The 17,866-nt window shown below is 33.0% G+C and overlaps 2 protein-coding genes across 2 annotated transcripts; one reads left to right on the forward strand and one right to left on the reverse strand.

Annotated features, from left to right (window-relative positions):
* Positions 1 to 3,629: 3,629 nt before the first annotated feature.
* LOC101204536 (protein IQ-DOMAIN 14) lies at positions 3,630 to 6,606 on the reverse strand. The gene is made up of 3 exons (XM_004141738.3): positions 5,265 to 6,606; positions 4,623 to 4,829; positions 3,630 to 4,537 (listed from the first exon to the last, which is right to left on the reverse strand). Exons 1-3 carry the CDS (start codon positions 5,682 to 5,684, stop codon positions 3,884 to 3,886), a joined length of 1,281 nt encoding a protein of 426 aa, XP_004141786.3. The 5' UTR covers positions 5,685 to 6,606; the 3' UTR covers positions 3,630 to 3,883.
* Positions 6,607 to 11,337: 4,731 nt separating this feature from the next.
* On the forward strand, positions 11,338 to 17,027 carry LOC101204291 (nuclear poly(A) polymerase 4). Its single transcript, XM_011661369.2, has 12 exons — positions 11,338 to 12,060; positions 12,164 to 12,241; positions 12,639 to 12,746; positions 13,446 to 13,508; positions 13,605 to 13,766; positions 13,935 to 14,048; positions 14,154 to 14,216; positions 14,310 to 14,639; positions 14,770 to 14,934; positions 15,084 to 16,034; positions 16,133 to 16,209; positions 16,323 to 17,027. The coding sequence occupies exons 1-12, from the start codon at positions 11,911 to 11,913 to the stop codon at positions 16,345 to 16,347; spliced, it is 2,286 nt and encodes a 761-aa protein (XP_011659671.1). The 5' UTR covers positions 11,338 to 11,910; the 3' UTR covers positions 16,348 to 17,027.
* The last annotated feature ends 839 nt before the right edge of the window (positions 17,028 to 17,866 follow it).

The following is a 17,866-nucleotide window of genomic DNA, read 5'->3' on the forward strand; positions in this document are numbered from 1 at the left end:
CTTTTAAATAATAATATTCAAATAACATATTTCTCTTCGTATTTATTTATTCTGAATTTAGGTGAAGTTATTTTGTTTGATTTTTGTATTTTTAAACCACATTTTATGACTAAAAAATACTAGCTTCTTGTTTTTGAAATTTTACTATCATTTTACATTTAATAGGATATTTAATATGGGAAGAAGTTTCAAATTACAAAGTGAGATTAAGGTGATAATTAATATGAAAAGATTGTTGGTAAATAAATCCACGACAGTAGCTAATACATCATAAATGATGAGTGTTGTTTTCAAGTGTTAAAGATTAGTAACTTAACCTCAGAAAGATATATAAAATCAATAGCTAGATTTTTCATTAGTTTACAAACAGAGTGTTACCTATGATAATTAATTTAAGCATTTTTCGTATAATCTATTCTTACCTTCAATCAAAGTTTACAAAGTTTTTGAATTTTTGAGTCTAATAATAAGTTTACAAACTTTTAATTTTATATGTTAGCAACTCTTTTAATTAAATTAAACTTCCTAAACTTTTTTGTGTTAAGTAAAAGTAACCTTGATCCTGTTTGACATTTGCTAAATATTTTGCAAGCTTACTTTCTCAATGTACTAAAGCTTTCTTAGAGTGTGTTTGACACAAATGCAAAAGTTGAAGAATGAATTTTGTAGTTTACTCCTAAATTTATTCTACTGTACTATAGACCTTACGTTTGCCATTCCCAAATCCCACTTTAAGATCTATAAGTTAAAATATCCCAATTTCATTATCCCAAATCTAGACATTATTGAAGCTTACAAACACACTGTACTTAATAAGAAACTTTTTACATTTTGTGTTGTGAATTGTGATATATATATATATGTTGGTGATCATCATAACTCATTCATCCAAGCAGTGTGTTGAGATAGTACAATAATATTACAAATAATCATCATGGGGGAATGGTATGGGAATTGAAGCCCCATAGAATAATATTGTAGATTCCCTTTTGGAATTAATAGGCAACTGAATGAGATGGCAAATTTAAACTTTCTTTTATTTTTAAATTATCAATACATTTTTTTAATTAGATTTTACCAAAATAATAATAATAATAATTAACAAATTCAAAAACTTTTCAGCTCTCCAATTCAAAACATTATCTCATATATCATTTCACATTTGAAATATATAATAGTTTACTGTTGTTTATGGGATAAGAGATTCAAGTTCAAATTCCTATACTATATATTATTATTATTATTATTATTATTATTTCTTTTCTAATCTCAACATTATATAATCATTATTATTATTCAACCTTTCCATCATACTCTATTACTAAACCAAAACATAAACTATGTATGATCATTATTTTCATCATTACCCTTCTTCTGTCATATAATCTTCCATTCTAATAATGTCAAAACTGTTTTATATGAATCAACCCTAAAGTTATTAGTAAACAAAAGATGGTTTTAATAAATAGGTTTGAATGTAACGTAATTAATAAGGAGTGATCAAATAGGCTATGTTGTTGTGGAAGTTTTTTCTATTAAAGGGGGTTTGTAGTTTGTTCATAAAAACGTTAAGTAGAGAGATGGAATTGTATTTGTTATTATTATTGTTTGCCTACTTTGTACATCTACACTTGCAAGTAACTCTTGGACCATCAGAATTCATACTTCATTTTCTTTAGGTGGTTGTTGAGAATTTATTGAAATAATTAACATCATTATTATTGTGTAACCACTGTTTTACTTTCTTCTTCTTTTTGGGGGTGACATTTCTTGTTTCAATCTTATCATAATAAAGTTGGAAGAGTCAACCCTCATTTAGTTAGTTTTCTACTCTTGTACCTAAAATATACTTGCATGCCATTCATATATTTATAACCTTTCTTCTTGTTATAACCTTTATCTCTACTAACACAACTTTATCCTATATAGAATGGGGGAAACAATTGAAGTTATGGTTAAAACTTTATTAAAATGCTACAATATATATGTGTGTATATATATATATTGAATCTTGTGTTGTATAAATTGTAGCCAAATGAAGGATGTAGATGACCCACCTAAAATTTTCACCCAAATGTCCTCTACAAATCTATATATATGCATTCATATATATGGTCCATTTCCTATTGAACCTTAAATGCCATAAACTTTAATAGCTTCATTTCAAATCACTATAAATAATATATCCAAATTAAACTCATCTACCGTTGACTTTCAGTCCCTAATCTCTCTTATGCTCATAGTTAATAACTTTAAGCCTTAAAAGGTTTTTAATTAGTACTACTAAACTGACTTCATTGCTTTTCTATTTCTTGTCTCTCAATTACTTCAACTACAAGAATAAGAACATTGATTATCGAATGAGATTAAGAATGTTAATATAAGTAGTAGAAGTTGAAAAATATTTTGTGTAGTTTAGAGAAAATTACATGAATATGAATATAAATTGGAACTGTAGTATGGGCTATGCTGCTAAGTGCTGCTAAGTGCTGCTAATGGATGGGCCTAATAGCTTAATATTAATCACCATTCCGTACAGCCAATTATAAGGCTAATACACACATAGAATGGGTTATTCTAATTATAATAACTATCTTTATTAATTAACTGATTAAATCAGTATAGTTTTTGTCCCCACTTTTCTTGAACTAATCACTTTTAACACAGACCAAAGTATGGATGATTTTGTTTGTAATTCAAATTCACAAATAAATGAGAACTCCCCAACAAAAGAAAAAGGGAAAAGAAAAGAAATTTGTTGAGTGGTTGGCACATGATGCCCCCCATACTGTTTTCAAACTGTACCATCACAACTCTCTTTCTCTCTCTATATATTTAAAAAAGAATACAAAGACCGAGGCCTAATCTTATATTAATGAATTGTTATTAGATAATGAATTTGTGTTGTTATTGACCATGTTAGTGCTTTTCGAATTAAGTGCTTTTAGTTTATATGCATCTGTTATTTCGATAACTCAAAGGCTATGACGTATGCATCTCTACTTCAAAATCCTTTTTTCTTGAACAAACCAATTGGTACACCTTTATTTATTCTCTTTTCTTTATAAAACACACGAAGTAGTAGAGGAAGATGAAAATGCAAAGATTTGAAAGTATAATGAAGAAGAAAAGAAAGAGTGTGTACTGTACTGTGTAGAGTAAGTGGAAAAGTAGAGTATTTAAAGAAAGAGAAGAAAAATATGAGAATTTAATGTTAGAATCAGAAGAGACATACCGGAAAATTCGGGGAAAATACTTATTTAATGTTTGATTTTGTAGCCGTTTGTTTCTTTCAAAATCTTTCATACCCTTTTGATTCTGATTCTTTTTCAAACTCTTTTTCTCAGGGTGCTTTGTGGTATTTCACCTGCTACTCATTTGAATTTTGAACACTCATGCTGCTATACGAGGTTTTGGAAGAACTTTCATTGACTCAACAATGAAAGAGTTCTTTTTTTCTTTTCAGGGGTTGCGCTGTCAATGAAGTGTTCTTGAAGCAATTTTGTTGTATAAATCCAAAGAACAACATCCATCCCATTATTCTGTCTCTTTAATCCTTTAAACTTGATTACATTTCAAGCAAACAAAACAATAATAATCTCCCTCTCCCCTCCCCCCAAAAAAAAAAGTAAAGCAATCAACACTGGAAGGGAAGTGTTTAAATGGAATTTTAATTACAGATTACAAGCTCCCTTTTTGTTGGTATCTATCTCATTCATTCCTTGAGATTTAACAGTAAAATGTGGAAGCAGTGAGAGAGGGGAAAAAAAAAAACAAAGCTTTTTTTATAGAGACAGATTTCAACTTCTTGTTCTATGATTCTATCCCATTTCTTGCTTTAATTAAAACCTTAACAAACAAAGAAAACAAAGTAACAGATTATTCAAAAACCATATGATGTTTCTTCTTCTTCATCGTCTTCTTCTTCTTCTTCTTCTTCTTGCAGCATCTGGTTATTTGGTCTTTGCATTCTTACACTGCTTAAGCTGTTTCTTGCTGCCATTATTTCATTCAATGATAGCTTCTTCTTGGACCCTGGCTCTGGCCTTTGCTTTGGGGCACTTTGAGACCTCAGTTTTGCTTTGAAAGATTGTGTGTTTGCCATATAATTGGGGCAGTAGTTTATGTATGGCCGGTAGAAGCTGTCCCCACATACACTCTTCGACGGGGTGACTGGCACGTTGGCAGACACGAACGAGTTATTCGATAGCCGGGGCGTGCTATGAGCTGTGGGGAACTTGCAATCCTCACCCATCAAGCACCATTCGAAGTCACGAAGCACATTGTTGTTGTGACAATCGACCACTACACGAGGTCGATTTGAACATGGTATTGGCGATGATTGGAAAGCTATATCATCTCCTCCGCATTCGGACAATGTCGAAATGTACCTACGAGACCTCGATCGAGTTCTGTATGTGTCGATTTCAACAATTTTCGGACTCTCGTCCAATGAATTCATACAGGTTTCATAAGATGATGCTACAGACAACCTCTTACTATGGAATAATTCACTTCTCGTTTCATCAAACCGTTCCTGAAATGAATAAAAACATAGTTTTTAAACAAGACTATTCTCAACTGTTTAATAAAGATTTCAGTTTTTGGATATGGAATCTTACGGAGGATTTTCGGGGTCGAATATCGGGGTTAAACCTGTTCTCTTTGTTGAAAGAACGACGAGCTCGTTGAGTTCTAACAGCAGTTTGAGCTCTAAAAAGAGCTTGCATACTGTGAAGAGTAGCAGCAGCTCTTTTTCTTACAAGAAATCCTCTAACCACAGCCTGTAGTTTGACAAGCCCTTTGAGAGCTCGTAGGGCCTTTCTTGCCTGACCATAAAAACAAAACACATTTTCAAATTTGAAAAAAGAAAACCCTTTTACAAATGGAGCCCATAAAAGTGTAAGGAAAGAGAAGGATCAGAAAAGCTTCTGGATTTAGTCAGCAAATCAATGTACTGTTTCATTGACAAACCAAAGAGATTTTTGCACTGTTTCATATTCACTTTTTATGCTCTTCTTTTCTCAGCTTTCAAGGAGAACACAGAGAATGTAAAAGATTAAAAAAAAAAAAAAAAAGTACCATGTTTTGTAATTTTCATGGAGGAAATATATTTGTAAAAGAAGGAAAAAAAAAGGTACAATTATTCCTCCGAAAAGAACTTTGTATTTGGTGATGAACAGCAAATGTAAAAAGAAAAAAAGAAAAAAAGCAGAGGAAAAGCAGAGGGAAAAATTGGAACTTTTTTAATTTTTTTGACTTACCAAATAGCCCCTAAAAACTGTTTGAATCTTGACAGCAGCCCATCTATCTCTTCCAGTGATATAGTGAGAGGCTCTTCCTCTTCCTTGGCTTGTGAGACGAACGACGGCCACCGCCGCTTGAGCAGCGGCGACAGCCGCGTCTGCAGCTGCAGCGGTGGCTGCAGCTACAGCAATTGCGTGTTTGTTCTGTTCTCTGTCAGAATCAGAAATGTATGAGGATCTGAACCAAGCAGACTCAAGGGGAGGAGGCAGCGTTTGGGCAGAATCTCTAGTGGACTTGGCAAAACTCCAGCGTTTCTTGTCCTTTCTGTTGTCGGCGGGGAGGGTTGTTGAATTAGAGTTTGAATTTGAATTTGAAGATGGGTCTTTGTCTTTCTTGATCCCCAATAAGCCCTTCAACCATCTGGTGGCTTTCCCCATTTCAGAAGAATAACGAATAAAATGAGGATGATCCTAGAGAGAGAGAGAGAGAGAAAGAGTGAACTCAAAAAGGGTGAACTCAAAACGTAAGCATTATGTCAATGGGGGGAAGGGAGGAGTGAGTGAAAAGAGGAGGAAGGGGTTATATTGAGGGAGGAAGGAAAAGAGAAAGAGTTGAAAGTGTCTATTTTTAGAATTTGGGGAACTAGAAATATAAAGAAGAGTGAAACTCCATTTCCAAAGATACTAATAGAATAAAATCCCAAGTAGTTATTTCCAAGAGAGAAAGAAGAAAGAGGAGATTTTGATTATTATTTTTTCTTTTCTAGAGAAAAGAAAAGGAAAAGAGAGGTGTAATATAAGGAGAGAGACAGAGAGTGTAAAGATCTGTTATAAACTTAACATGTTGCAGAATAAGAAAATAGTATGGATTGGCAAACACAAACTATCTCTAAAATACTCTCCTCTCTCTCTCTCTCTCTCTCTCTCTCTCTCTCTCTCTCTTTCTTTTACATAAATAAAAACAAAAAACAAACGGTGAGTGAGAGAATAAGGAACATAAAACATGGGCTTTTCAGATTTTTCAAATACATACATACATACATATACATACATATATATAATAAAACTCAATACCTTTTTCTTTACCTTCCACTTATTAATGAATGGATGTTAAATGTATGAAAAAACACATTGTAAAGGGCCAAGGGAGGGGGGGATATAGTAGTAAGTATTAGAAGAAGAAGAAGAAGAAGAAATTTTTTCATTTGTTTTCAAAAGAAAAAAAGAAAAATGCTTCTGACAGCATCTCGTGAAAAAACTGCATTACAAGACAAAAAGACGTCATACAAATACTTCAGAACCTAAGGAGGGAAAAATGGAAGAGAAACAAAAACAAAAAAGAAAGAGAAATTTGAAATCTTTAGGGTACTAAAAAGAAATGATTCCAATACAAGACAACAAAATTAAAAAAAAAAAGAAAAGGGCTGCTTATTACAGCTTTATAAAATATTAAAATGAATGTAAAAATGAGGATCAATATCAATATCAATATCAATATCAATATCAATTCCTCCTCCTCCTCCAATTGTGAATGTTAGAACATAACAACAAAACAACAACAACCCCCCAATTCCAAAACAAAGCAAAAGCACAAATATTTGGTTATTCTTCCACAGGGAAGAAGAGAATCAATAAAGTTAGAGAGAAGAAGAGATCAGTATGGTATTTGTGCTGCAGAATGATCTGATCTGAAGAGTTTTCAGATGGAAGAAAATTTTCAAAAAGAAAAAAAAAAAAAAACTTATTTATAATTGGAAAAGGATCTTTCTAAAAACAAACTCTAATAAATCACAATCCAAAACGTACCCATTCAACTAAAGACGCTGTTTAAATAGCAAAAAAAAGAAGGGTATTGCCAGTTTTTTGGGATTTTAAATCCCATATTCATTCCCTTTTTTTTCCCTTTTTTCTTTACAAAATAACACTCTTCTCTTCTTTTTTTCATGCACATTTTTATCAATCTTATTACATATATTTATATTGTAAAAAGGAGTAGAGGGTAATTTACTCAGTTGTTTGGCATATTGTGGTTGAAGGTCAGAGGTTGTAGATTGATTAATTTTGGGATGGGAAAAAAAAAAGGGCTAAAGTTGAGTGGCAAAACACACACACACACAGCCAGATTCTTATTTTCAAAATTTGAATAGATGAATGGATGAATGGATGAATGGATGAATGGATGAGATGAGAACCACATTGATGGTGGAAAGCAACGTCAAAAAAATTTGAGAAATTAATTAATTAATAGTGAATGTTGATTTTTTTAAATATATATATATATATTTGTTACTTGTCAGAAATTAATAATGAGATATGATATATGGAGGAGATCTTGATTTTGATGTTTCCATTATTATTCTAATTTCTACAAAAGTTGTGTTTTGTGTGCCATTACATAGTCTACACTCTCATTAAACCAATACTGATAACCATAAATCATTTACTTCTTCTCAAAAACTGTGTTTCTCTTTTTCCTTCCTTTCATGTATATCATTCTATCGTTTCTTTGTACACAATCTATATGGAAGAATGATTCATTTCTGGGAAGATGTGTTTTTAAAGTATTTGCTTCATTCTCACCCTAGCAAACTAATCACTAATCACTAATCACACATGAATTATCCTAATCAAATTACCTGATATGGAATGAAATTAAACGAAAAGACATCATATTCAATCAAACCAACAATGGCAAACTTGCATATGGAATGAGAGACTTGACTTGACTACCATAATCACTTTTCAACTCATAATTTTGAGAGGTAGGATAACTAAAATCACTTTTAGGTTTTAGAGATATTGTAGGGTTGAGTTGCAAAATAGAATTTCGTAAAATATGCGAGAATTGGGTTGGCCCTAATTAGTAAATGCACATCAACATCAAAGAAGAGAAGAAAGATATTGTGGTGAGAAAATAATGTGTATCATGAAAGTCTGTGCAATATAACTTCTTAAGCATGAATTCAACTGTAGTAAAGTCGTGTTTGGCCTAGAAGATATCAATTTGATTGAATTTAATAACGAGAAGTGAACTAACCTTTGGAGTACTACAACCACTTTCATTCCAGGAGAATTAACTCATGAATTTTTACTTTCATTTTCAAAAGTGAAGAACCAATAAAAATGGATGGATGAAATAGATACAATAGTTAGAGATGTAGTGTATGGGTAATATTTTAGAGGTAATGAATTGGTATATTTGGAGTAAAGCAAGCATGAAGTGAGATTTGATTGGGCTGGGCCTTTTCAACATTCCGTAAAGCCACTAAGGGATTTCAAACAATGGCCCATCCACATTCTCTCTTTGACCAATTCATTGTTGTGCCCATGGTTATTTATTTATAATCATATTTATGCCCTATTATTATTACTATTGCTTTTTTTTCTTTATCTTTCCCTTTTGTGACAAAGTGATGATGGATGCTTTTGATTGAATTCTAATTTTGTGTTCTCAATTCTTTTTTATTTTGGTGATTTGAATGTGATCTCTTAAGCTATAAGGTGTGGTGTAAGGGTAAGGGTGGAAGTGTGTTAAGCGGTTGGCACCGCGTGAAAATAAATATAAATTTTCAGATTTTTCTTTTATATATATATATATATTTGTGATTATAATTATAATTACTATGAAGCACGTGAAAATCACGCTCAAATGGTGTAGACAGATATATATTCCAATTATTAACTCACCTTTTCGTAATTAAATTGAGTCGGTTGTAATAATTCACTCATTTATTAAATTCTTCTTCTAAACAAATATATAGATTGAATCTTTTTTATCAAATTGTTTTTTTATGTTTGTTGAGGAGCAAATTTCGACTAATTAAATTTAGTCACGTTATCGCACTAAATTTGGGATGGTTATCCAACCCAATTCAAGCCTCTTATAGAAAAATAAGGCGGTCGAGGCTCGAGTCCACCAAGAAAATGAGTCCAAGTCTAAGCAAAGAGACCTAGGTCCAAGCCCAACAAATAAATAGATCTAAGCCTACCTAAAGCCCATGATTTTTTTTTTTTTTGTAAATAGAGACTTTTACCATCCATTCGATAAAATCTTTGGTTGAATGAAGTATTGAACCTCTTAAGTTTCTGTAAAGCCTCGAGACGTGCAAATTCTTACCAACTTTGAGATCATCCTCTTCTGAAAAATTGAAGAGTTTGAAGATCAAACTTTCATTGAATTTCAGAAGACGGAGTCTCAGATAGACTTGCAACTACAACATCCTAAAAACCGAAGATTAATAAATTTTAAGTTTTTAACTTTTTAGTTTGTAACTAACATTAAATGTTAAATGGATGGTTTATTATGCATCTCAAGATCTCATTTTCTTTTCAATATTTTGATCGTTTTCAATTTCTTTTGCTCATTGTCATTCCATTTTATTTTTTTAGTTCATATGTTATACGCAATTAAACCTCTCGAGTTTGAAATATCTTAGGATTCGTCTTATGTATTTGTTTTTTTCATCTTCCTTCTATTTCCTCATTATTTATTTTATGAATTTTGTGATTCACTCTTATGTGCAATTTTATTGAGTTTATTTTATACATGCATTGTACCTAATTTATTCTATATTGCATAGATGTTAACACCAATGCATAGTTATATTTTATTTTATTTCTATTTTACTTAACTTCATTATTCTCATTTGCTTCAACATTTCAATTTGAAACAAATAAAATAAAGCTAGAGAAACAAATTATGAGAAGCAAGAGATTTAAGTTTTTATGGATAAATTAACGAAAACAAAATTTGAATTTGAATTTATTTGATTACCTGAAAAACTAGTAAACTTACCCGTCATTCATCCAATTAATTAATACGATGAATTATAGCTCAATCATCGAGATATAAAAGTCATACCAAAATTTGAAGGTTGGTTACATTTTTAACAGTTTATGAATTAAAATAAAATTATTTTTGATATAGAGTGAATATCTTTTAAAATTAAAAACGGCCATTAATTTTTATTTGATGTTATAATAAATGTAAACAGAGAAAAAAAACCAACATTAACAAGTCGAAATAACAATTATTTATTTTGTAATTAACAAGGCATAAAAGTATATTCCGATCTAAAAGAAATATACATAAATATAATTTCATAAGATTCATAGAGATTTCCAATATCTTTGAAAAAAAACAAACATTAATTATTAATTTGTCTCTTCACATTCATCTGAAAATGCATTTAAACGTCAATGGTCACCGTTAAGATGAAAATTAAAAGGATGATTATGCCTATTAAGATGAAAACTTGTTTTAATGCCATTTACTAACAAATTTAAAAAATTAATGAGAGAATAAAAGAAAGTGGGGATGATTTTTTTTGTTTTCATGAAAAGGAAAGAGAACATTTACGAACTGTTTGAAGTAAACGTGAATTATTATAGTGTCTAAATTATTATACGCAAGTTATAATATTTTGTGTATTTTAGATTATTTTAGTTCATGTTATAAATTAAAATAAATAACCTAAACTAAAATAAATAGTAAACACAGGTTTTAATATTAAAATCAATCAAATGGATATTTAAAAACAATATTTAATCTAACTAGAGATAATTATTATAGTCTTCAAGACAATATGAACAATTTTGGAATTATATAATAAATTTTGTATAAAATATTAGAAAAAAGAAAAGAAAAGAAAAGAAAGAGAGAGAGATTATGCGAAAGATGAAGATAAAGATGCTTTTTTTTAAAAAGGATTTTTGAATAAAGATATTTAAAACTTCCCATACTAATTTAATGAAAATGATTAAAGAGTGGGAGAAAATAGTATTAAAATACGTGGGTAGTAAATAGCAATATTAAAAGGTTAAAAATAATAAAATAGTTGGTTTAAAATATAATAAGAATAATAATACTTAATATTCCTTAAAGTAATGAATAATTGAGAAAAGAAATAAAAAGCAGATTTGACCATAATTATAAAAATGTACATAAATTAATGTTAAAAAGTAGAATATATTTTTGCAATTAAGCGTGAGAGAAGCGTTATATTTGATGAGAAGGGATAAGATTGGATTTTTATTTTTGAAATTAACTAACTATATAGAAATTAAATTGATTTCTTCCGATATTGACTAAAGGAAGGAAAAGGAAAAGGAAAAGGAAAAGGAAAAGGAAAAGGAGAAGGAGAAGGAAAAAGGAAAATAAATATTATCAAGTTTCCAATTCCGCCGGTGCTCTCACCCACACGGCCGCACCGATCTTGAATTCCCAACCAACGATTTTCCTTCGTCTTTCTCTCTCCCTTCCTCCACCTGCAATCTCCTTTGGTATTCCTAATTCCATTTGCCTTTCTCTTTTTCTTTTTCTTTTTCTTTTTTATTATTATTATTTTCATCTCACCAAGTTTCCATATTTCCCTACTTTCTTCTCACTTTCTATTCGCGATCTGCATTTTTGGGGGATTTTCGACTTCGAAAACAATACCCGTTTAGGGCTTCAATCTCTTATCTCTCTCTCCCGATTTCATCTTCTTTGATTTTCCTCGCTCTTATTTCATCTGGGTCTGATCTTTTCTGGGTTGGGGTTTCGATTCGGTTTCGTTCCTGTTGAGGGATGTCTTCCTCATCCATTTCCGTTTTAGGGCATCTACAGTTATAGATTCTTGTTCTTCAATTTTAGGCCTTTAGGTGGGGGAAACTTCTTTTCTCTATGCGATACGTGATGGGTAGCGCAGAGGTGCTGGGTAATTCGCCGTTACCTGCTAATCAAGCGGTGCCGAAATGCTATGGTGTGACGAAGCCGATATCGATGGCGGGGCCTTGTGACACTGACGTGCAAAGAAACAAGGAGCTGGAAAAGGTTTTAATTCATAAATTTTGGTTCCCTTTTAGTGCGCGATTCGAAATTAGTATGCTTGATTTTTCTTTTTGTTTGTTTGTTTTTCTGGTCTGTGGTGTATTAGTTCCTGGTCGACGCTGGCTTGTACGAAAGCAAAGAGGAATCTGCAAAGAGAGAAGAGGTTCTTTCCCGGATAGGACAGGTGATGAACTATGTTCTGTTGAACTCAATCTTCAGTTTCTTTTTCCTTTTATCAATGGCGAGTTACTACAGTTGCAATTAGGGATGAAGCTTAGGTAGAGAAAGAAAAGTATTTCACAACCATTATTAGAGACGGATGTTCGATATTTAGGTTTATAATTTTGGATAGTTTGGTGCCATGTTACATAGAGATGATGATGAATAATAGATTGGTTTATCAGATGATATTTTCCCAAAAGTATTTGTTCATGTGATGATTTTGAAAGTCAGAATTTCTATGGTTGTAAATTTGTCAAGGCGGCTTCAAATTTCTGAGTGGTCGATATTTTATTAATTTGCTTCCTTAACTTTGTACTCCATCATCCTAACTCTTGCGTTTTTCTAATTTCCTTCTCTAGATTGTGAAAGACTGGGTAAAACAACTTACTCGCATTAAAGGTTATACAGATCAAATGGTGGAAGATGCAAATGCTGTGATCTTCACTTTTGGTTCCTATCGTCTAGGGGTAAGCATAGTTGATGCTGTTGTATTTCTTCCCCATGATGTATACAAACAGTCCGGTGCTTTTTTATGACCTTACATGAGCTAGATATACCCTATAGGTTATTCAATTTTTTAAGGAATACTCCCGGGCTTGTTTCCATTTCACTTGGGGATGTATTGTGTTTTATAGGTTGCACAACCGTATCCTTGAGTTCAAGGAATAAGCTGGTGCTTTTGAGTTTTGACTATTTGGTCACTAGTGTATGCCTTAACCAGATGAGCAACGTTTAGGTTGGCATGAATTGTGTCCCACGTGGTGTTTTAGATAATTTATAGTTGTTGCTGTCGCCACATTCCTTTTCTTTTGCGGGTGTAGGGGTCCTTGAGTTTTATGGAATGAAACAAAATACAGATCCTTCACCTCCCCATCCATTCATAGAGTTCTCTGGGAAAGGTTTGGAGCTCTTATCAAGCTAAAGTAAAGTATGAGTAAAAGTGATATTGATACAAATAATCTCATTCTTCCCAGAAACCACCCTTTGCTACTGTTTTCAGAATGTTATAGAATCTGACTTTCCCACAACAAGTATGGTTTCGGGGTCAAGTTTCTTTCTTTCTTTCTGTTTTTTTTTGCAAGAACAAAGTTTTGGTCACAGGAGTATATTTTTTTGTATTTGTTTCGTACTTGTCAATCAACCGTTGCATGCCATTTGAAATGTAGGTGCATGGACCTGGAGCTGATATAGACACGCTATGTGTTGGGCCATCTTATGTGAACAGGGAGGTGAGTGTTAGATTTGAGTAATTTTGTTCTCTTGCTTGAGATGTTTTGTTTTTCTGGACCTGACCCTATATCTTTTTTCAATATTTTTTTTTCCAGGAAGATTTCTTTTACATGTTACATAATATTTTGGAAGAAATGGAAGAAGTGTCTGAGTTGCAGCCAGTTCCTGATGCTCACGTCCCAGTGATGAAATTCAAGTTTGATGGAATATCAATTGATCTGCTTTATGCTAGTATATCTTGTCTGGTTGTGCCTGAAGTAAGTGACATTTGATTCTTGTTCATTATCATGTGGCATAATGATGGCTAATTGTACTGCTTGAACATAATGGATTCCTTGTTTTAGCACCATGTTCATTCGAACTGCCTCGTTGTATGGCTGTGATGACAGTGCTTGTCCTTTTCTGTCATTAATGTTTACTTTCAGGATTTGGATATCTCTGACGTGTCTGTGCTATATAATGTTGATGAGCCTACTGTTCGAAGTCTTAATGGTTGTCGCGTTGCTGATCAAATTCTAAAACTTGTTCCGAATGTTGAGGTGAGTGACTTTCTATTTCACTTTTTTTTTTTTTGTTAAATTCTTCCACCCAAATATTCCTGTCTGGAAACTGTAATCTCCGTTTGTTTTGTCCTGTGTTTGTAGAGTTTTCGAACAGCGCTTAGATGCTTGAAATTTTGGGCTAAAAGGCGTGGTGTTTACTCAAACGTGAGTTTACCTATTAATTATGTGTGTATAGGGCTGCTGATTAGTTTATACATTTGCCTACTGTAATTCTCTACTCACCACATGCATGAACAGGTGACTGGGTTTCTTGGTGGTGTAAACTGGGCCCTTCTTGTTGCTCGAGTTTGTCAGCTTTATCCGAATGCAGTTCCCAGTATGCTGCTGTCTCGATTTTTCAGAGTTTATACCCTTTGGCGTTGGCCAAACCCTGTTATGTTGTGTGCAATTGAGGAGGATGATCTTGGGTGTTCTGTATGGGATCCTCGTAAAAATCCTCGTGATAGAACTCATCATATGCCCATAATAACACCTGCATATCCATGCATGAATTCTAGCTACAATGTTTCTACGAGTACACTCCGAGTTATGATGGAACAGTTCCAGTTTGGTAACAAAGTTTGTGAGGTATTATTACCTGTGCATGCATGAAATTCTTTACATTATTATTTCATAGAGGAGACTAAGATTACAGCAAGGCATCTCCCATTATTATATACTTGCGACATGATTTAATTATTTGTGGAAATTTCATTAGGAAATTGAGCTGAATAAAGCGCAGTGGAGTTCTCTCTTTGAGCCATATTTGTTTTTCGAAAGTTACAAAAACTATCTGCAAGTTGATATAGTAGCAGCTGATGCAGACGACTTGCGCTCTTGGAAAGGATGGGTAGAATCTCGTTTTAGGCATTTGACATTGTTGGTAATTTTTCTTACATCTAAATGAATCACGGTTATGATAATACTAATACTGTTTCTCAACTTGAAAGCATTTCTATTCTTGAGTTGAATTAAAATTTCTGGTTCTAGAAATATCTTTCCTTTGCCCATGGTTTTTGTAATTCTCAACAGATTGAGAGGAAGACCGAAGGGAAGTTACAGTGCCATCCCTATCCACACGAATATGTTGACACATCCAAGCCATGTGCCCATTGTGCATTTTTCATGGGTCTGCAGAGGAAGCAGGGAGAGATAATTCAAGAAGGCCAGCAGTTTGATATACGTTCTTCAGTTGATGAATTCAAGCATTATACAAGTTCATACATGTTCTGGAAACCAGGAATGGAAATCTTTGTTTCTCATGTCCGTAGAAGGCAGATCCCTCCTTTTGTCTTTCCAGAAGGTCATAAACGGTTTCGTGCTTCAAGGTTGTCAGCATTGCAACGTTCACCAAATCAAGAAGATGTGCAAAATGGTAGGAGTGGCAGTTGCGAAAGAGACCTTAAGAGAAAAAATGATCCTGCTCGAATTGAAGGGGAGCATAATTCTCCCCAAAAACGGCAATCTATTAGTCCTAGAAGGCAGGATTCAGTTTCATCCAATATTAGCAACTTTTCAAATACTGCTTCTTCTGAGCGTCCGGAAGCTGATATTGAAGCTAAAACTATTGTTGAGAAAAACAGTCCTTGTCGGACTATCACTCGGGAAAATGAAGAGTTGGCTTTTGGTGGCTCTCGTATTGGTAACTGTTCTTCAAGGAAAGATTCTAGTAGTGTAGAGAGTGACAAAGGGTCTACGGTAGAGATAATTGATCCAGACAAAGTTCCTTTTACCGAAATTGATCACAGATGTGCGTCTAATTCCAGTGTGATCACTTCCTTAACAAGTGAAAGTAGTTCCTGCGAGAATGTTGGGTTTGCATTAGCAGCAGGTAGTAGTGAAGGCAATGCTGGGAGCATAGAAGGAAGTGCCGATGAAAGTAATAATCCGGGAACATCTGTTGTTGATTCGTGTGAGGCAGATTCTGAACTTCAGTTGGATAATAGGTGTGTAAATGGAGATAGCATGCATATGGAGACAGAGGTGGGTTTTCATTCCTTTTGTTGGTTGTATTTAGTTTGATTTATAGTCCTCTCTATTACCTTACATTTTTTCATTTTATTCTGGTTTGACATGTGAAGCCAAATGCTGTGCTTGAGATGGCATTGAATCCTGGAGGTGGGGTTAAGTCTACAACTATCCAGAACCCAGTGATAAGGCATGCTTCTTTTTAAAGAAAGATTCAATGTTACTTTGGAGCTTTGCTTATATTTTGTTTTATCTTTATACTGCTCTTCCTGGTTTTTTGTGTGTTTTTCATATTTTTACCAGGCTGAGTATGGCCTCGACAGCGTAAGAGAAAGCTAAGCAAGATCATTATAATATGATGATCTATACACCACCGTGAATACAATCCGTATTGGCCAAAGAAGAAATAGAAATAAAAGAAAGGAAGCCACCTGTCCATTTGGGGTAAGTGTTCTTTGAATTGCTGGCCTTGGCGTGTCATTCTTTTTTTCTTTTTGTTTTAAGTGCCCACATTCTTTATATCTACAAATGCACCATCTAAACAAATTATCATGCACAAAGTAAAAAGTTCTTTGTGTACTGATAATACTTGCTTGCACTTACAATGACTTCAACAAAACCGTTCTTCAAGAGCTTTCTGAGCCTTAAAAGGCTCCCTTGGCTTGTTGGGATTTTCGCTAATATGTGCTTTGGCTGCTGAGTTGAGTGCTACTCCCCCGGTCGTCATATCCCCACCTCCATAGTCATTGTAATATATTCATCGATCCTTTTGTTAATTATTACTATTGTGAGGGGAGGGGAGGGGAGGGGAGGGGAAGTGTTTTGTATTTCTGCCTTTTTCTGTTTTCTTTTTTTTATCTCTTGAAAAAGTATCGGGATTGAAATGGGGACTGAGTTCTTAGATTTACGGACGAAGTACTACTTGACTTGGTGTTTCTCAACCATTGAATGTAATCTACCAACTATTTGTGTTAATACAAACAACTATTTGCGTTAGTGCAGATCCAACCTCTCTCTCGCTCTCTTTTATGTTGTTTTCATTCTACGAGCTCGATCCAATCCTAAGAAATTTGATACCTGAAAGTATATTGAATTTACTTTATTATCAATGAATAGAAGTATATGCATGGTATGTTTTCAAAGATGTGCATCTGTCCAACGTCCTTGAATATGATTGAACATAGCAACATAGCAACTTGCTTTGAAATATCTGCTTGTGTGATCATTTACTTGTGAATTCTCATAAGCTAATTTTTAGAGGTTTAATTATATCCAATTTGATGTGACAATTTAAAATTAATTCGAATTTAGATTCGGTATGAGGTAATTTGAGTTAATTTTGGGTGGCTTGAGTGGGTTGAAGAATAAGTTGAGTTGGCAATTAAATTAGATATTTTGAATTGTGAAGCTGGTGATCAATTTCGTTTATCCTCTAATAGTGCACTAATTGGATTTCCTCAATCAATGTTATTATGGGAAAGGTTAAAGTAGAACCTGTCAAAAAAAAAAAAAAAGTACAGACTATTTTAAATTATTATATTAAATTAGAGAAACACACACACACATATAATATATAAAAATTAGTGAATTAAAAAGAAGAAGAAGAAGAAGAAAAATGACAATAATAAAGAAGAATGTGTTAGTGAGTTAGTGTAGTGTGGAAATGATGATTTGTTGGAAAAATTGGGAGTTTGATTACTTAACAGTTAGAGTCCAACAAAAGTAGTGTGTAGTGTATGAGTGTGTAGTGTGAAAGCTAATACCGCTCGAAAATACCGAAAGTGATTGTGGCTTCAAATACTAATGAATATTTGACCAACACACTTGAAAACATTATACATTCTTTT

The sequence above is a fragment of the Cucumis sativus genome, chromosome 7 (assembly GCF_000004075.3).
Source record: "Cucumis sativus cultivar 9930 chromosome 7, Cucumber_9930_V3, whole genome shotgun sequence".
Lineage (NCBI taxonomy): Eukaryota > Viridiplantae > Streptophyta > Magnoliopsida > Cucurbitales > Cucurbitaceae > Cucumis > Cucumis sativus.